This window comes from Ranitomeya variabilis, chromosome 2 (genome assembly GCF_051348905.1).
Source record: "Ranitomeya variabilis isolate aRanVar5 chromosome 2, aRanVar5.hap1, whole genome shotgun sequence".
NCBI lineage: Eukaryota > Metazoa > Chordata > Amphibia > Anura > Dendrobatidae > Ranitomeya > Ranitomeya variabilis.
The window spans coordinates 1,113,501,603-1,113,523,011 of record NC_135233.1 but is presented as its reverse complement, the minus strand read 5'-3'; the positions used below and the strand labels follow the sequence as shown (position 1 = coordinate 1,113,523,011).

Here is a 21,409-nt window from a genome sequence, read left to right as displayed (position 1 = left end):
GGAATTTCTTAAAAAGCAATTTAGCGCTGACACTCGCGGAAGACGAGTGGAGGGCCATTAACTCCCCTATTACCCCCACGGAGGTTCTACAGGTTATCAGCAAACTTAAAACATCCAAAGCCCCTGGCCCGGATGGGTTCAGCAATGAACATTATAAAATGTGGGGACCTCCTATAGCATCCCATCTTTGTGAGTTGTATAATAACATAGTCAAAAGTGGCTGTCTACCAGATCGGTTTAACGAAGCTGTTGTTATTGTTCTTCCAAAGCCGGGTAAGGACCACATGCTAGTTGAGGGATATAGACCAATATCATTACTCAATTCAGACTTCAAAATTTTTACGAAAATTCTGGCTGATAGACTCCAAAAAATAATCCCAAATCTGATTTTGCCCCAACAAACTGGATTTGTACATGGAAAATTCTATTACATATAACATTAGAACAGCACTGGGAGCTATATCTTACAGTAGAGTACATAAACATATGAAAACCATTGTGGTCAGCCTGGATGCCGATAAGGCGTCCGATAGGGTGGCCTGGGACTATTTGCATGAGCTGCTAACATTTAGAAATCTAGGTCCATGGTTTTGCAATGCTGTTAAAGCAATTTACCAGCGCCCGGTGTCTAGGCTGTCCGTAAAGAATACCCTGTCAAGCCCTTTTGAGATTCAACGAGGAACACGTCAGGGTTGCCCATTGTCTCCCCTGTTGTTTAATTTGGCACTAGACCCACTCCTAAGAATGCTGCAAACTGAGCTGGCATTCGAAGGTGTAAAGATTGGAACCACCTCAATTAAAATCTCAGCTTTTGCTGATGATATTCTATTATCCATTGCCAATCCAGTCCGCGCAGTTCCGGCCATAATAGAGATACTAAAAGATTTTGATAGATGCTCAGGCTTCAAAGTCAATTACAATAAATCTGAGGCCTTGGCACTCTTTAGATCTGGGAGATTACGTGATCCTCTATTTCCATTTCATTGGAGCCAAGAGTCTATTAAATACTTGGGCATACACCTTCCAGCAGATCCGTCCATTCTTTATAGAATCAATTATAGACCACTAGTATCATCAATAATTAGTCTCTTAAACTCGTGGAAACATTTCACATTATCATTCTCCGGCCGATGTCATTTAATCAAAATGATAGCATTCCCTAAATTACTGTATGCTTTCCAGACCCTTCCTCTGTTACTAACATGGGCTGATCTCAGATTGCTAAATACAATGTTTCGGAAGTTTATCTGGGGTGATAGAGGCAGGACACGCATATGGGCATAAAAGAGGACAAACTTATGGTGTGGCCACCATCTTCCCCTGACCTCAACCCCATTGAGAACCTCTGGAGCATCATCAAAAGGAGTGTCTATGATGGCGGGAGGCAGTTCACATCTAAGCAACAGCTCTGGGAGGGGATTCTGTCCACATGCAAAACAACTGAAGCAGAAACCATCCAAAAACTGACAAATTCAATGGACGAGAGAGTTCAGAAGCTTCTTTCCAACAAGGGGTCCTATGTGCAAATGTAACATCACCTAGAATAAAATTTTCACTTGAAAACTGTTTGATTTCATTTTATAATAAGCTGATAATGCTTATACAGTGGGGCAAAAAAGTATTTAGTCATTCAGCATAGTGCAAGTTCCACTACTTAAAAAGATGAGAGGCGTCTGTAATTTACATCATAGGTAGACCTCAACTATGGGAGACAAACTGAGAAAAAAAAATCCAGAAAATCACATTGTCTGTTTTTTTATCATTTTATTTGCATATTATGGTGGAAAATAAGTATTTGGTCAGAAACAAAATTTCATCTCAATACTTTGTAATCTATCCTTTGTTGGCAATGACAGAGGTCAAACGTTTTCTGTAAGTCTTCACAAGGTTGCCACACACTGTTGTTGGTATGTTGGCCCATTCCTCCATGCAGATCTCCTCTAGAGCAGTGATGTTTTTGGCTTTTCGCTTGGCAACACGGACTTTCAACTCCCTCCAAAGGTTTTCTATAGGGTTGAGATCTGGAGACTGGCTAGGCCACTCCAGGACCTTGAAATGCTTCTTACGAAGCCACTCCTTCGTTGCCCTGGTGGTGTGCTTTGGATCATTGTCATGTTGAAAGACCCAGCCACGTTTCATCTTCAATGCCCTTGCTGATGAAGGAGGTTTGCACTCAAAATCTCACGATACATGGCCCCATTCATTCTTTCATGTACCCGGATCAGTCGTCCTGGCCCCTTTGCAGAGAAACAGCCCCAAAGCATGATGTTTCCACCACCATGCTTTACAGTAGGTATGGTGTTGGATGGATGCAACTCAGTATTCTTTTTCCTCCAAACACGACAAGTTGTGTTTCTACCAAACAGTTCCAGTTTGGTTTCATCAGACCATAGGACATTCTCCCAAAACTCCTCTGGATCATCCAAATGCTCTCTAGCAAACTTCAGACGGGACCGCACATGTACTGGCTTAAGCAGTGGGACACGTCTGGCACTGCAGGCTCTGAGTCCATGGTGGCGTAGTGTGTTACTTATGGTAGGCCTTGTTACATTGGTCCCAGCTCTCTGCAGTTCATTCACTAGGTCCCCCCGCGTGATTCTGGGATTTTTGCTCACCGTTCTTGTGATCATTCTGACCCCACAGGGTGGGATTTTGCGTGGAGCACCAGATCGAGGGAGATTATCAGTGGTCTTGAATGTCTTCCATTTTCTAATTATTGCTCCCACTGTTGATTTCTTCACTCCAAGCTGGTTGGCTATTGCAGATTCAGTCTTCCCAGCCTGGTGCAGGGCTACAATTTTGTTTCTGGTGTCCTTTGACAGCTCTTTGGTCTTCACCATAGTGGAGTTTGGAGTCAGACTGTTTGAGGGTGTGCACAGGTGTCTTTTTAGACTGATAACAAGTTTAAACAGGTGCCATTACTACATGTAATGAGTGGAGGACAGAGGAGCCTCTTAAAGAAGAAGTTACAGGTCTGTGAGAGCCAGAAATCTTGATTGTTTGTTTCTGACCAAATACTTATTTTCCACCATAATATGCAAATAAAATGATAAAAAAACAGACAATGTGATTTTCTGGATTTTTTTTTCTCAGTTTGTCTCCCATAGTTGAGGTCTACCTATGATGTAAATTACAGACGCCTCTCATCTTTTTAAGTGGTGGAACTTGCACTATTGCTGAATGACTAAATACTTTTTTGCCCCACTGTAACTTCACATTTGGCCATTTTTTTTGTTCAAATTAAAAAAAAAAGGTTGAAAACTCTGCTGTGCATAATAATTTGGAACATGCATTTTGAGTGTTTATTTTTTTTTTTTTAAAGATACTGTTTTCATAGGCAGTTTGTTCCAAAACATTGCAATTATACTAGAATAGTAGATGACTGGAAAATAACAATGACTGCAATTCACATAGGTAATTTAAAGAAAATAGGAGGAAATATTATTTGCATAATAATTTGGAACACAGTGTAGAAAAACTACTAAATTTTATTAATACATCAAGAAATCCAGTAAAAAATATATATAACAAGAAGTCATAAATGTATACAAAAAACAATTGCAGGAAACAAAAACCCACAAAGGATGGGACCCACACAATTGCACCTGCCCGATTTGTGAGATAAATTATATCAGGTAAAGTGCCAGAGTATACCACATTCAACAGATAAGCAGAAATCGTCCAAAAGTAATGTTTCACATCATTCCAGAAGTTTAAGGACGAACACTGCTTACCACGGGTAGAAATTGGAGGGTCCCAGAACCGGGCGTGGATGCCCCGAATACCCCGACGTGTGTTTCGCGTGTCTAACACCGCTTTCTCAAGGGGAATACAATTGTGGCATAGCAAGGACCTTTTAAGATCCGCCGGTCGGTCACATGGTACACAGGTGGCCAATCACAGCGAGGGAGTCGGCGCATGCGCACCGCCCACCGCAGGTCCCGGCGAGTACAGGAGGGCATCAACATTGCCACGCACGTGCGGGGAGGAAAAAAACAGTCCCCGCACGAGCGGACAAGGTGAGAGACGCCCTGCTGCACGCCAGGACACTGGGGGAGCGATGCGCACGCGCACCGCCGCTGCACCACCAATGCATTAAACTGTCCCAAGATTAGAAACAAGTGCCGCCGGCCACTGAAATAGACTTACTAGAATAAACTAGGTGGCAAATAATGACTACATAAATCCGGACAAAAAAAACAGGTAGTGCACTGTATATTAAACATGCAGCTCCAACCAAGTGCATCAGTCCAACGGTAAGCATGTTGAATCAGTAGTCTGTAAAGTGGTGTCCGTGCTGCAGATCTTGTCAACATGCCCCGCATTTTGCCACTCAGAAGTCGGTAACCAATAAAGAACAGCGGATAATACTTAGTGTCCTGCTAACAAAATAAAGAAACATAAGAAAAACAACAAATAATAAAATCATATAAAAAGATCATAAAAACAAAACACACCCAACACAGAAGTTGGGGGAAATGACAAGAGGATGCAATAGATATACAGAGCGCATCATACATACAGAAAAAGGAGGGATGGCTATAACAATTAGAGAAATGATGAAAAGGATACTCATTTAATCCGTTCGGGGTCATGGTGTCTAAAACAAAGATCCACTTGGCCTCCACCTGTGCCAACATCTTTTTATAATCACCTCCCCAATTCCCAAATGGACAACATAAATATCTCGCACCATGAATGACGAGGGATCACTCCCATGAAATAGTTTGTAATGGCGCGGGATTGTCTTAAGGAGGGAAAGGTCAGTTGGCTGCACAAATGTCCCGCACATGCTCGCGCACGCGTTTTCTCAACTCGATGTAAGACCAATATATATTTTGGAACAGCCGCATGTCATAGTATATAACATTCATACTGCCACATGAGATACGGTATCTAATATCAAACTGTTTCCGGTCATCGGAGGAATTAAACGTGGCGCTGCGCAGGACATTTGTGCAAGCCAGACAGTGGCCGCAAGGAAAAGACCCGACAGTAGTGCCCCTAGAGCCAAATGGATTACGAACGGTAGGAATGTAATGACTGTCAACCAGGAGATCCTTCAAATTCCTTGATCTCTTGGCAGTCATTAGGGGACAGTCACCCAGTGATGCACCTAAACCCGGCTCTGCACCCAAAATGGGCCAATGCTTCTTCAGTATCCTCCTCATATCCTCCCACTTGTGATTGAATGTAGAAATGAATCTTATAGACTCATTATTTCTAGTCCGTGTTGTAGCCCTAGAGGATTTCAAGAGATCACTACGTGGGGTAGCCCTAGCTCTCTGATAGCCCCGCCTAATACATCTGTTTGAGTAACCACATGCAGAAAACCTATTTTCAGGTCCAGGGCCTGAGCTTCAAATTTGACATCTGCTGAGCAAATCCGCCTCATCCTATGGTGGAAACATTACCATCATACGTACGTGACACTACGGACTCCCTGGCTAGGGTCGATGGCATTCTTGTGGATCATGACACATTATTAGTGACAGCCGATGTGGAGAGCCTTTACACATGTATAGACCATCATCATGGCATCGAGGCTGTCCACCTCTTCCTGGGGGCTTCCAACTGGGATGGCCCTTTATGTGAATTTGTCCTCAAGCTGCTGCACTACGTCCTAACCCACAACTTTTTTGTCTTTAAGGACCAATTCTACTTACTGAGGCGCGGCACAGCCATGGGCGCAACCTGTGCGCCCTCGTACCCTCTACTCTTAGTCACATATAAAATAAAATACAAGGGGCTCCGGCTTCCTCCGTGATAGAGCTAGACAGAGCTCACAGGGCATTATGCCCCATGGACTTAGACCCCAATAAACCAAGAGATGTCATCTGTCGAGGCCACTACTACAAAGCTAAGGAGATCCTGCTCAAATCCAGGGACAGCCCTGCTACAATATACAAAGGCAAGCAGTTGATGGTCCTCCCTGACTTGTCTAGGTGGACATTATCAATGAGCGCAGCTTTGAAACCACTCACAGATACCCTCGGGGAGCGTGATATCCCCTACCAGTGGGGTTTCCCATTCTCCCTTCAAGTTACACAATGGACGCTCGGCCAGACTACTCACCCCGGGAGACCTACCGGAGTTTTAAAACAACTCAATCTCCCTCAAATATCCATCCCACAGTGGTCAGTTTTTCACACTGTCCTCAGTTCTGGTGGACAGCAGACCTCGTCATGGGCAAGACAGGGAGGCTTCATCTGTTACTAATCTCCCCCAGAGAGTCAACAAGCACTCCTGGAGACTGCCGCAGATGCCCAGAAAAGAACCTTGATCCTGGAGGCCCATGTTTAGCTACTTACTCCATCTGAACTGCCTGTTAGCCTAAAGGTACCGTCACACTAAGCGACGCTGCAGCGATACAGACGATGCTGATCGCTGCAGCGTCGCTGTTTGGTCGCTGGAGAGCTGTCACACAGACCGCTCTCCAGCGACCAACGATGCAGAAGTCCCCGGGTAACCAGGGTAAACATCGGGTTACTAAGCGCAGGGCCGCGCCCTGGTTACCAGTGTAAAATATCGCTGGCAACGTTGCTTTTGGTGTCAAACACGACGATACACGCCGGTCTGACGACCAAATAAAGTTCTGAACTTTATTCAACGACCAGCGATATCACAGCAGGATCCTGATCGCTGCTGCGTGTCAAACACAATGATATCGCTATCCAGGACACTGCAACGTCACGGATCGCTAGCGATATCGTTTAGTGTGACGGTACCTTTAGGATATCTTAACCTTTTCTCCTTGAAATGAGTCGGGTGGGAAATACAGGTAGCTCCACAGGAGAGCACATACAAATATTTGACAAAATGCATAGGTCTTAATGCCTTAACCTTGCTAGTACCTATCAACAGAATATTCACCTTGATCCGTTGGCCCCACTGTAATCCCGTGGGAGTTAAATAGTTTTCCCTTTCAGTAATGTTTTTCATAGTCGGTTAGTCTTCTTTTTTAGCAATGTAATTCTTAATGGAGCGTTGGTGCTCACGATGCTTAGCTGTCATTTTCCCCCAGAAGGGACACCGCCAGGCGATCGGGTACCCCCACCAGCTTGGTTCTACTTAATATGGTTACTTATACCCCGAACAGTAGTTTTTTTTACTTACTTTTTCTTTTGTTATGTTTGTTTCACCCTATTATCTTTTTCCCACAGTTGCCTCAAATGTCCATCGATGCTTGCAATCATCTTACTCTGAGGGGAGTGGACCGCAGAGAGACTCAACCTAATGGCGCCACTTAAGAATGCATCCTTCAATGTAAGGGAGTTTAACATCTCGGAAAAAAGGGCCCAAATTCTTATATTATCTCACACAAAAAACGACGTTTGGCACCTCACCCACCTGACTGTCAAAGATTACACCTTTTATTCCCACCCATGACTCTTACAGCAGAATTGACTATGTCCTGGTGCAACACCGAGCCCTATCTTGGCAGCCGGAGGAGATGGGGACTATGCTTTGGTCTGACCATGCTCCTGTATTCTGTTCTCTTGTTATTCCCAGTCTACCCAAGCTTTCGGGGTCTTGGAAACTAAACAAATCCTTGTTGCTGGACCCGATGTGCACCCAGGATGTGACCAATACAATATCAAACTTTGATGAAAACCATAAATTTGACTTATCTTCCCCCACAATCAAATGGGAGGCCCACAATCAAATGGGAGGCACTGATATGGGTTCTTAGGGGTATATTTATAAAACATGGTTCCCAAATGAAGCGAGATAGGGCACATAACCTCAATCTCGCTCTGCGCAAAATAGAAGCCCTTGAGGTAGTCCACAAACATGCCCTCTCCACAGCAACCCTTTGAGCATAGAATGCTTTAAAAACGTCTCCCACCTCATCTCTAGATGAACCTTTAACAGAGTCCGAACTGCTGTTGGCCACCCAGTCATTAGCGAGTGGAAAAAGCCCGGGCCCAGATGGATATACAGTTAAAATTCTATAAAACATTCCTTCCTCTCCTTTCACCTCTCCTGCTAGGAGGTTTAACCACGCATCCTGCGCGAACCCTTTCCCTCCTCAAAACAGAGGCACATAATACTGTTCTCCAAAAAAGGGTGAGGACCCACAATTATGTTCTAGCTATAGAGCCATCTCTCTGCTGAATGTGAATCTGAAGATCTAAGCAAAAATATTGGCCAACAGGCTGCAACCTTTTTAAACCGAAAACATACACTTGAATCAGGTGGGATTCCTCCTTGGGAGTGAAAGTCGGTGCAACGCCTTAAATTGATGTTATTCATCATGCCCTATCAAGAGGGATCCCTCTACTAATACTTTCATTAGACGCTGAGAAGGTCTCCTGGCACGCTATATATTATTCTCTTGCTTGGAATAGGGGACCCTTTTATAGCCAAAATCATGGCCCGTATTGCAATCCTTCAGCTAGGCTGAAGATAAATGGAACAATATCATCAACTTTCATAATAACCAATAGAACAAGACAGGGATTTCCCCTGATCCATCCTAGTGATGGAGCACCTGCTTTCATAAATCCGTGATAACCACAATATCAAGGGGATAAGGTGGGAGAGACAGAGTACAAATGCTCTGCGTTTGCTGATGATGACCTGCTACATATTACACAACCACATATATCCATCCCTGCTGTTATGGCAAAAATAGATCACTTTGGCACATGGTCAAATTTCATAATCAACGCAGCTAAGTCAGAGGCCCTCAGTGTTTCCCTCCCCAAATCCACAAAGGTTTCCATCCAGTCCAATTTTCCCTTTGCCTGGCCTTCACAGGGCATTAAATACTTAGGAATTTGTATCCAGAGACCTCTCCCGTCTATTTGGTCTTAGTTTTGGGCCCTTTATTGAAGAACTCCATAGAGAGCTTAATTCTTGGAAGGTGAAAGATTTTTCCTGGTTCGGAGAATAACTATACTAAAAATGAACGTCCTACCTAAACTCTCTCTTTCTAACCATCCCTGTGGCAATTCTCTCCAATTTTTGGAAAAGGCTGTAAAGTAACTTTTGCAGATTTGGGCAAGGGTGCGTCCACGTATTCGTGGAGAAGTCCTGATCAGACACAAACTAAAGGGAGGCCTTAGCCTTCCGGATTGTAGAAGGCATTACATGGCAGCAGTGCACACTAGAATCCTGGACTTCTTCCATCATTTGGAGGGGAAATTATTGGTCACACTAGCTCAATCCATTTGTCCTAAAGTTCTTACCACTCTCTCATGGTGCACTCAATTAACTATTCCCTGTCCTGGCCTCATGTCATAGAGTACTTATGCCACTGTTCTGGCTTTGAGGTAAAAAAAAAAAAAAGGTTATCCTTAATCGACCCCCAGGGCCCTTTCCTCCCGATTTCAGATAATACGGAGTTCCCACTAGGCCTATCTGCAAAAAAATTTCTCGGTTCAAACAAATCCCATCTGATATTCTTTTCTCATGACATCTCCAATACTTCGCTGCTCCTCCTGAATGGCATGCTACAGGGAAGAGATGCTTCTCCGAAGGTTAAGTGTGAATATAGTCAGTTACAACACTTCTATTCAACTATGAAAAAGCGCACTTATCTTCATAGAGATCTCACAAAGTTTGAAAAACTGTGCCTATCATTGTCACCTCCTACACATTCCAGCTCCCTAATTTATAGTCTCCTCATTGCCCAGATAACTGACAGTAGGCCAGCATTCTGCGATGCAAGGGAAAGGGAACTGGGGAAGTCCTTCTCTGACTCACAATGGGATAAGTGTTTCTTCCTAATACATAAGATCTCAACATGGTCCAAAGCAAAGGAAACATCCTTCAAAATCATCTCTAGATGGTACCGGGTATCGGTTGGTCCACCATAGATGGTACCCAGTGGTCTCAAGACAGATGTTGTAAGTGTGGGGAGGGGACAAAGTCACACATATGGTGGGGGTGCTCTATTACAAATACATTTTGGGCAAAGGTGATTCCCTTGATTGAGAAAATAACTGGTCTGACCATCCCCAACACACCAGAAGCACCTCCTCCTCCTATCAATGTCACCAATAAGTAAACGCACAAAAATGGAGAACCGAAGTCAGCTCACCTATATATGGGCTTTCTTCCTCATCTGTTCCCACATGGATGAAAAGTTGAGCAACCAGTCCAAGAACAGAAAAAATAGTAGAATCCAGCAGAAACAAAAGATGCTAAAAATTCCAACATTTATTTTTCCATATTAAAAAAATATAACTTTGGGTAAACTACGTTACTGAAAAATTAGTTGTGTTATAGCATTATGCACATACAGCAGCGTTTGACCAACGCGTTTCGACAAATGTCTTAATTATGGCATCATAAGTAAGCGCATGTATAATAGGTCGTCAATAGGCTACCTAATACAGGCGGCTAAGAATGTCATTCCGCGACATTGGAAAAGCATTACTCCACCCACTGTGGAGGAATGGTTTGCGGAGATCTCTCTCCTTATTAGGATGGAGCATTTCATTGCCCTCTCGCCGACTGATGTTGATAGATACTGTGTTATTTGGAGGGATTGGATGGATTTCCAAAATTGTGACGCCTACCATCTAGCCCCCAACTAAGTTTATCTAGGATGTCGTCACAACAATGTACCTAATCTCACTCTATTGATTGGTGGTCTGCCTTGGTCCGCTCCCTCTCTCTCTCCCCATCTTTCATATGGAAAAACACATGCTTGATTGGGATATTGATGGAAAAATCTCCCTATACCCCCAATGTACTGTAGTTATACATAAATGTATAGTTATATTTTACTCCTGTACTATTTGTATTGGGTTTTCTTGTACTTTCTAAATACAAAAATAAAAGAATAATTGAATTTGAAAAAAAAAAAAAAGTTTTATATTAAACAGCTCTTCCCCTGTGTGCGACTTTTCTGATGACTATGAAGTTTGTCTTTGCTAATAAAGCATTTTCCACATTCAGAGCATGAGTACGGCTTCTCTACTGTGTAACTTCTCTGATGTTTCATGTGAAAGGATTCGTTTAAAGAAACATTGTCCACATTCTGTACATGAACTTTCTTATGTCTGAGAAGACTTGATTCATATATAAAACAGGTTCCACATTTGCTACATGTAAAGAGATTCTCTCCAGTGTGATCTCTTTGATGATCACTTAGCAGGGCTTCAGTACTAAAACATTTTCCACATTCTGAGCATGAATACGGCTTTTCGTCAGTGTGCATTTCCACATGAGCAATAAGATGTGATTTACTTAAAAAGAATTTTCCACATTCTGAACATGTATACGCATTTCCTGTGTGAATTCTCTCATGTGCAGTAAGATTTGCTTTATATCTAAAAGCCTTCTGACAGTGAGAACATGAATATGGCTTCACTTCTGGGTGAATTATCCTATGAGCAATAATATTTGACTTTTCTTTAAAACATTTTCCACATTCTGAACAGGAATACGGCTTTACACCTGTGTGGATTCGCTCATGTTTAACAAGACCTGATTTATATTTATAACTTTTCTGACATACTGAACACGAATATGGCTTCTCTCCTGTGTGAACTCTCTCATGTATAACAAGGTGTGATTTACTTATAAAACATTTCCCACATTCTGAACATGAATACGGCTTCTCTCCTCTGTGAAGTTTCTCATGTTTAACAAGATATGATTTTACAATAAAACTTTTCCCACATTCTGAACATGCATACGGCTTCTCTCCTGTGTGAATTTTCTCATGTCTAACAAGATCTGATTTATCTATAAAACATTTTCCACATTCTGAACATGAAAACGGCTTCTCTCCTGTGTGAATTCTCTCATGTATAACAAGGTGTGATTTAGCTATAAAACATTTTCCACATTCTGAACATGAAAACGACTTTTTTAGTTTGTGATTTCTTTCATGTTTAAGAAGTTTAGATTTTTGGGAAAAACATTTCCCACATCTTGAACATATATACGGCATGTCACTTTTGTGTCTTTTCTCATGTAAAACAAGATTTGATTTGTTTATAAAACACTTCCCACATTCAGAACATGAATACAGCTTCTCTCCTGTATGTATTCTCTGATGTCTAGTAAGATGATATTTGCCTGAAAAACATTTTTTACATTCTGCACATGAAAATGGCTTCTCTCTTGTGTGACGTCTCCTATATTTAACAAGATGTTCTCCATGTACATTAAGGGTAGTAGGATTTTCTCTTGAGGACTGACACAGGATATCTTCATCTTTCACATTATATGCTAGAGATAACGTGACACTTTCTCCAGGACGATCACTTGCATTTTCTGTTAGAAATAAAAAGAGATTTCATTTTTATAAATCACAACTTTAAACATAAAGGCCCATCCATGTCCCACCTCTGATCCAGGATGGAGAATGTAGAAGAAATGTTAAGAAATTGAATGCACATTACGAGAAATCCCCCGATCACCGGGAAACAGAAGATGCACAATATGGGATCCTCCAATGGTTACACATTCCCCAGTAACTGTGTTTGAGAAGTTCTCAATTATCAGGGGAAGCACAAAGGAGACCCCAGGACTTCCAGACCATGTCCCAGATAAAACCTGTTCCTCTTTCATGATCATCAGCGCACATTCGGACACAGGCAAAATCATGTTACACCAAATAACAATAATTATACTAACGATAATTACAGACACAAGTATGTACGGCCAGGGACAGTAGTGAGGATGTATGATATCTGCCAGTGCCGACCACAAGAAATGACGGAGGTCTCCGCTTACCTGGTGATACAAGAGGCCGCTGCTCCTCCACCACAACGTCCTTATACTGCTCCCAGTGTCCTTCTACATAATCCCACTCCTCCATGGAGAAATAGAGAGCGACGTCCTGACACCTGAGAAGAACCTGACAACCAACGAGACCGACATTACCCAGAATCCTCCAGTGTACACTGTATAATCTCCCAGCAGTCTCATCATCACCCAGACTCCTCCAGGGTATACTATATAATCTCCCAGCAGTCTCCTCTCACCCAGAATCCTCCAGTGTATACTATATAATCTCCCAGCAGTCTCCTCTCCTCTCACCCAGAATCCTCCAGTGTATACTGCATAATCTCCCAGCAGTCTCCTCTCATCACCCAGAATCCTCCAGTGTATACTGTATTATCTCCCAGCAGTCACCTCTCACCCAGAATCCTCCAGTGTACACTGTATAATCTCCCAGCAGTCTCCTCTCCGCTCATCACCCAGAATCCTCCAGTGTACACTGTATAATCTCCAGCAGTCTTCTCTCATCACCCAGAATCCTCCAGTGTATACTGTATTATCTCCCAGCAGTCACCTCTCACCCAGAATCCTCCAGTGTATACTGTATAATCTCCCAACAGTCTCCTCTCATCACCCTGAATCCTCCAGTGTATACTGTATTATCTCCCAGCAGTCTCCTCTCCTCTCATCACCCAGAATCCTCCAGTGTATACTGTATATTCTCCCAGCAGTCTCCTCTCATCACCCAGAATCCTCCAGTGTATACTGTATAATCTCCCAGCAGTCTCCTCTCATCACCCAGAATCCTCCAGTGTATACTGTATAATCTCCCAGCAGTCTCCTCATCACCCAGAATCCCCCAGTGTATACTGTATAATCTCCCCGCAGTCTCCTCTCCGTTCATCACCCAGAATCCCCCAGTGTAATCTCTCTCCCAGTACTCTCCTCTCGTCACCCAGAATCCCCCAGTGTAATCTCCTAGCACTCACCTCTCCGGTCATCACCTAGAATCCCCCAGTGTAATCTCCCAGCAGTCTCCTCTCCGCTCATCACCCAGAATCCCCCAGTGTAATCTCCCAGCAGTCTCCTCTCTGCCCATCACCCAGAATCCCCCAGTGTAATCTCCCGGCAGTCTCCTCTCATCACCCAGAATCCTCCAGTGTAATCTCCCAGCAGTCTCCGCTCATCACCCAGCATGCCCCAGTGTAATCACCCAGCAGTCACCTCTCCGGTCAGCAGCTCAGTGATCTTCTTGGCCAGTTCTAGGACCTTCTTCTCAGGTGTCGGGGAGTGCAGGGGTTCTGTGATGGGGCTCTGGATCTTGCTCCGTCCTCCGGACATACAGGGGGTCACACGGTCACCGGACGTCTTCTTCACCACCGTGTGCTCCTGTGTACAGTGACAGACGCCGATCACCACAGATTCTATCCATCTTATCAGTCCTGTTATATTAGTAGAGATCACAGTGATCTCATGAGAGACTCTCACCTTTCCCTTTAACAAGTCGATTATCTCCAGGGCGAGGAGTAATATTCTTGCAGTCATGTTGCTTTTGTCCTGGTCGCTCCTCGTTGGGTCATTTTCCATCCTGACGTCCTGGTACTGATCCTTCTGTCCTTCCATGTACGCCCACTCCTCCATGGAGAAATAGACAGCGGCATCCTGACACCTGACAGGAAACTGACAAACATACAGTTAAGAGCAGAAATCAATGGCCAGTGAGGAATCCTTGTGATTTCAGCCCTGCAGGCCGCTAGTTTGGATGTAAAATGAAACAACGGAGATGAAAATGAAGTGGAGACCTTCAGGTTTACTTAAAGGGGAGAAAAAAAAAATCTCCTGTGAAACATTTAGGAATTGCTGACATCTTTCTACAAATCCTCATTTTAGTCACTCAAAAGTAATTGGACAAATTAACTTTCCCATAAATAAAAAGGTCATCTTTAATCCTTTGTAAAGAATCTTTTGCAGCAAGGATTGCCTGAAGTCTGGAGGCCATGGAGATCACCATCGCTGGTCTCCTCCTGTGTGAGGCTTTGCAGCAATGATGGCCTCAAGTCTGGAGGCCATGGATGTCACCATCGCTGGTCTACTCCTGTGTGAGGCTTTGCAGCAATGATGGCCTCAAGTCTGGAGGCCACGGACATCATCGCTGGTCTCCTCCTCTATGAGGTTTTGTAGCAATGATGGCTGTTATGATCCGGTGACTTTGGAGCCGCATGAGACTTTCTCAGGAGAGGTGGAAACTGTACTGACCGCAAACCCTGAACTTAACACCGCAACTAGAAGTAGCCGTGGGGTGTGCCTAACAAACCCTAGACACCTCAACACAGCCGGAGGACTAAATACCCCTATAGATAGAAATACTAACTTGCCTCAGAGCAGAACCCCAAAGGATAGGCAGCCCCCCACAAATATTGACTGTGAATAGGAGAAGAGAGACACACACAGGCAGAAAACAGATTCCAGCAAAAGAGGCCACTCCATCTAAACAGGGAAAGATAGAACAGAATACTAAGCGGCATACATGAAAAAAAGAACGTCAGTAATTATATGCATAAGTCGACTCAATAGCAGCTATACTATACCGGAGATACAAGAGTCAAAGACTTTGCCAAATAGTAACCAATTATTTTTATTGAAAAATTAATTTCCAATTAAAAAATCATACACGTAATATATAGTACAAAATACTTAGTACAAGTTGTGACTAAATCCAAGGATACACCCATGGATCCAGATGCACCATGATAGGACAACAATAGATCAAATGTCATAAAACCAGTGTTAATTGTCTACACATAGCTATTGTATGGCTGATGTATAGCAGTGACCACAGGTGTCGTATTTACACAATGGCATTACTCATACTAATAGGCTCCCTGAGGAAGCGGCAGTACACTAACGCGAAACGCGCGTCGGGGTTTGGACCGGGTGCCGGACAGGACATCGTGTGACCTATGGGTAATTAACCCTTCACTTATTTATTCACTTTATCCTCACATATTGCCATTGGTTTACTTGTGATATGCAGTGATCCTATTAGTATGAGTAATGCCATTGTGTAAATACGACACCTGTGGTCACTGCTATACATCAGCCATACAATAGCTATGTGTGGACAATTAACACTGGTTTTATGACATTTGATCTATTGTTGTCCTATCATGGTGCATCTGGATCCATGGGTGTATCCTTGGATTTAGTCACAACTTGTACGAAGTATTTTGTACTATATATTACGTGTATGATTTTTTAATTGGAAATTTATTTTTCAATAAAAATAATTGGTTACTATTTGGCAAAGTCTTTGACTCTTGTATCTCCGGTATAGTATAGCTGCTATTGAGTCGACTTATGCATATAATTACTGACGTTCTTTTTTTCATGTATGCCTCTTGTATCTCCGGTATAGTATACTAAGCGGTCAGTATTAAAACTCTAAAAATATCCACAGCAGAAAATACAAAGTTCCACAATCTAACTAAAGACATGGAATGTATATCTGCAACTCCTGAGAATCCAACAAGACTGAGAAATTACTGATACAATCTAAGCTGGACAAAAAAACACTGAATAGCACTAAATCATAAGCACATGGCATGTGTGCCACGAAAACCAGACACTTATCTTTGCAGATTTGGCAGCAAGGCAGACGGAACCAGGCAAGGACAAAACCTCCAAAAACAATGGACAACTGGCAAGGACTAATGAATCCTGCTCACCTAAATACCCCAGTCAGAACTGCAATCAGCAGAAACACCTGACCAGTGCTGCAACCCAGAGACAACTGCATTACCACCTACAACCACCGGAGGGAGCCCAAAAGCAGAATTCACAACAGATGGCCTCAAGTCTGGAGGCCATAGACATCACCATCGCTGGTCTCCTCCTGTATGAGGTTTTGCAGCAATGATGGCCTGAAGTATGAAGGCCATGGACATCACCATCGCTGGTCTCCTCCTGTGTGAGGCTTTGCAGCAATGATGGCCTGAAGTCTGGAGGCCATGGACATCACTATCACTGGTATACTTTTGCCACCTTTACTGCAGAGACTTCAGTTGTTGCTTGTTTGTGGCTTATTCTGCCTTCAGTTTTGTCTTCAGCATGTGAAATGCAGCTCAATGGGCTGAGACCTGGTGATGACTTGATCATTGGAGAATACTCCACTTCTTTTTCGCAGGATGTTTTGGATCACTTTCCATCTGTCCTGTGTAAACATCCTTGCTGAATTTGGTTGGATCTGAGCACCAATAATCATCATCAAACACTGGTGACCCAGGTTCATCGGAAGCCATGCATGCCTGCGCCATCACACTGCCTCCACCATGTGAAGAAAATCAGTGGTAGTCCGCTCACCTTCCAGGATGTGGAGAATTTACATCCACGCGCAGATCAAGTCAGAGCAGCTGAAGTAGATACAATAGGGTACAACTGGTGATTCATGGTCACCATGAGCAAGACGTATGTCGATGCGTAGGTCCTGCCACTAGTATCTAATCTGCACTACTGCCAATGTATTTGGAGCATTTTTTAAATGGCTAAATAAAAGCTATGTTTTATACTTGGGACAAAGTCTTATCACTGGATCACCACTTGTACCTCATCCATGTGTTACAGTTGATGTGCTATGGTTTGGATCACGAGACGTTCCAAGCCTTCTCAATACTTTCTTATTACAATTATTCTGGAATAAGTTGATCTTAGTTTTATCTGCCCAAAGAATGCTGTTAAAGAACAGGACCCTTCTTCAGAAGTTTTTTGGCAAAGTCTAATCTGACTTTTCTATTTTTAATGATGATTAATGGATTGCACCTTGTGGGCAAAAGCCTTGGAAAGCATCGCAGTTCCTGGGGGAGTTGGTGTAAAACACTTACAGTGAGATCTCCTTTAACCTCTTTCTGACCTCGGACGAGATAGTATGTCCGAGGTCAGAAGCCCTGCTTTGATGCGGGCTCCGGCGGTGAGCCCGCATCAAAGCCGGGACATGTCAGCTGTTTTGAACAGCTGACATGTGCCCGCAATAGCAACGGTTGGAATCGTGATCCACCCGCCACTAGTAACTAGTTAAATGCCGCTGTCAAACAATTACAGCGGCATTACCGCTTCCGACTATTGGGCCAGAAATGAGCGCATCGCCGACCCGACCCCCATCACATGATCGGGGGTCAGCGATGCGTCAGCATAGTAACCAGAGGTCTCCTTGAGACCTTTATGATTGCTGATGCAGGCTTGCTGTGAGCACCACCCTGTGGTCGGTGCTCATAGCAAGCCTGTAATTCAGCTACATAGGAGCGACCTGATGATCGCTCCTATGTAGCAGAGCCGATCGAGTTGGGCCAGCTTCTAGCCTCCCATGGAGACTACTAAAGCATGGCAAAAGTAAAAAAAAAAAAAATGTTTAAAAAAATATGAAAAAAAAAAAAACCCTTTTATATATTTTTTTAAATCACCCCACTCTTTCGCCCCATTCAATATAAAACATATTTGGTATCGCCGCGTTCAGAATCGCCCGATCAATTAAAAAAAAGGATTAACCTGATCACTAAACAGCGTAGCGAGAAAAAAAAAATTGAAACACCCGAATTACTTTTTTTGGTCGCCGCGACATTTCATTAAAATGCAATAACAGGCGATCAAAAGATTGTATCTGCGCCAAAATGTTATCATTAGAAACTAGGCACCTGGGAGACACATCCAACATGTGGAAGAAGGTGATCTGGTCAGATGAAACCAAAATCGAACTTTTTGGCAACAATGCCAAATGATATGTTTGGCGTAAAGGTAACACAGCTCATCACCCTGAACACACCATCCCCTCTGTCAAACATGGTGGTGGCAGCATCATGATATGGGCCTGCTTTTCTTCAGCAGTGACAGGGAAGATGGTTAAAATTGCTGGGAAGATGGATGGAGCCAAATACAGGACCATTCTTGAAGAAAACCTGTTGAAGTCTGCAAAAGACCTGAGACTGGGACGGAGATTTGTCTTCCAACAAGACAATGATCCCAAACAAAGCAAAATCTACAATGGAATGGTTCACAAATAAACGTATCCAGGTGTTAGAATGGCCAAGTCAAAGGCCAGACCTCAAGCCAATTGAGAATCTGTGGAAAGAGCTGAAAACTGCTGTTCACAAACAATCTCCATCAAACCTCACTGAGCTCGAGCGGTTTGCCAAGGAAGAATTTCATGACTATGAAAATTGTACATTCACACTGAAGGCATCAAAACTATGAATTAACACATGTGGAATTATATACTTAACAAAAAAGTGTGAAACAACTGAAAATATGTCTTATATTCTAGGTTCTTCAAAGTAGCCACCTTTTGCTTTGATGACTGCTTTGCACACTCTTGGCATTCTCTTGATGAGCTTCCAGAGGTAGTCACCGGGAATGGTCTTCCAACAATCTTGAAGGAGTTCCCAGAGATTCTTAGCACTTGTTGGCCCTTTTGCCTTCACTCTGCGGTCCAGCTCACCCCAAACCATCTCGATTGGGTTCAGGTCTGGTGACTGTGGAGACCAGGTCATCTGGCGTAGCACCCCATCACTCTCCTTCTTGGTCAAATAGCCCTTACACAGCCTGGAGGTGTGTTTGGGGCATTGTCTTCTTGAAAAATAAATGATGGTCCAACTAAACGCAAACCGGATGGAATAGCATGCCGCTGTGGTAGCCATGCTGGTTCAGTATGCCTTCAATTTTGAATAAATCCCCAAAAGTATCACCAGCAAAGCACCCCCACACCATCACACCTCCTCCTCCATGCTTCACGGTGGGAACCAGGCATGTATAGTCCATCCCTTCACCTCTTCTGCGTCGCACAAAGACACGGTGGTTGGAACCAAAGATCTCAAATTTGGACTCTCAGACCAAAGCACAGATTTCCACTGGTCTAATGTCCATTCCTTGTGTTCTTTAGCCCAAACAAGTCTCTTCTGCTTGTTGCCTGTCCTTAGCAGTGGTTTCCTAGCAGCTGTTTTACCATGAAGGCCTGCTGCACAAAGTCTCCTCTTAACAGTTGCTGTAGAGATGTGTCTGCTGCTAGAACTCTGTGTGGCATTGACCTGGTGTTTTCTTGTGACATTGTATTTTATAATACTGGTAAAATTTCTTCAATATGACTTACGTTTATTTGTGAAATAATGTTGGCGAAAATTTTGAAAATTTAGCAATTTTTGAACTTTGAATTTTTATGCCCTTAAATCAGAGAGAGATGTCACAAAAATTAGTTAATAAATAACATTTCCCACATGTGTACTATACATCAGCACCATTTTGGAACCAAAATATTTTTTTGTCAGGAAGTTATAAAGTTGACCAGCAATTTTTCATTTTTTCAATAAAATTTACAAAATCATTTTTTTTTTTAGGGACCTCACACTTGAAGTCACTTTGAGAGGTCTATATGACATAAAATACCCAAAAGTGACACCATTCCAAAAACTGCACCCCTGAAGGTGCTCAAAACCACATTCAAAAAGTTTATTAACCCTTCGGGTGCTTCACAGGAGCTGAAGCAATGTGGAGGGGAAAAATGAACATTTAACTTTTTAGTCACAAAAATGATTTTTCGGCAACAATTTGTTTATTTTCACAAGGGTAAAAGGAGAAAATGATCCACTAAAGTTGTTGAGCAATTTGTCCAGAGTACGCCGATACCCCATATGTAGGGGAAAACAACTGTTTGGGCGCACGGCAGGGCTCATAAGGGAAGGAAGCACCTTTTGACTTTTTGAACGCAAAATTGGCTAGAATTGAGAGCGGACGCCATGTCACGTTTGAAGAGCCCCTGATGTGCCTAAACATTGGAAACCCCAACAAGTGACCCCATTTTGGAAACTAGACCCTTTAAGGAACTTAAGTAGCTGTGTGGTGAGCACTAGGGTTGAGCGACTTTTACTTCTTTAGGATCGAGTCGGGTTTCGTGAAACCCGACTTTCTCAAAAGTCGGATCGTGTGAAATCGGCCGATTATTGTGAAAACTCGGGGGGGCGACCGAAACACACACGAAACCCAATGCAAGTCAATGGGGAATATTTTTTTTTTTTCCCCTCTCTCTCTCCTCGGACAGTGTAAATTGCTGTATTTCTCGGACTGTGTAAATCGCTACATCCAAAACGGTAAGATGGCTTTTATACCCCCACCCCCTGTGACGCTGCAGAAAGCAAGACGAGACCTATGTCATCACGCTGCCCACACTCGTTCATTGGCTGAAAAAATGGCGGTTAAAGCGTCATACAAAACGCGACTTTGGTGCGAAGATCGCCGACCGCATGGCCGATCCCACACTGGGATCGGCTCGGGTTTCATGAAACCCGACTTTGCCGAAAGTCGGCGACTTATGAAATTGACCGATCCGTTTTGCTCAACCCTAGTGAGCACTTTGAACCCCCATGTGCTTAACAGAAGTTTATAACGTAGAGCTGTGAAAAAAAATCTAATTTTTTTCCACAAAAATGATTTTTTTTATTTTCACGATGGTAACAGGAGAAAATAGACCACTAAAGTTGTTGCACATTTTCTCCTGCGTACTCCAATACCCCATATGTGGGGGAAAACCACTGTTTGGACGCACAGCAGGGTTCAGAATGGAAGGAGTGACGTTTTAGATTGCAGACTTTGATGGAATGGTCTGCGGGCGTCATGTTGCATTTGCAGAGCCCCTGATGTGCCTAAACAGTGGAAATGGTCCACAATTGACCCCATTTTGGAAACT

At 43.3% G+C, this 21,409-nt stretch overlaps 1 protein-coding gene across 5 annotated transcripts in view; it reads right to left on the bottom strand.

The window, feature by feature from the left end:
* The window catches only part of LOC143808880 (uncharacterized), a 268,459-nt gene that overhangs the window by 187,305 nt on the left and 59,745 nt on the right, over positions 1 to 21,409 (bottom strand). Inside the window, exons 4-7 of one of the 5 annotated variants that reach the window (XM_077292043.1) lie at positions 14,176 to 14,367; positions 13,912 to 14,076; positions 12,700 to 12,823; positions 10,150 to 12,237 (exon numbers count right to left, since the gene is read on the bottom strand). The exons of the other annotated variants lie outside the window; for them this stretch is intronic. Coding sequence (XP_077148158.1) covers positions 10,826 to 12,237; positions 12,700 to 12,823; positions 13,912 to 14,076; positions 14,176 to 14,367 — 1,893 coding nt within the window. The 3' untranslated portion in view covers positions 10,150 to 10,825. Of the gene's footprint in view, positions 1 to 10,149; positions 12,238 to 12,699; positions 12,824 to 13,911; positions 14,077 to 14,175; positions 14,368 to 21,409 lie in introns of those variants that run through there. 5 annotated transcript variants of the gene reach the window in all.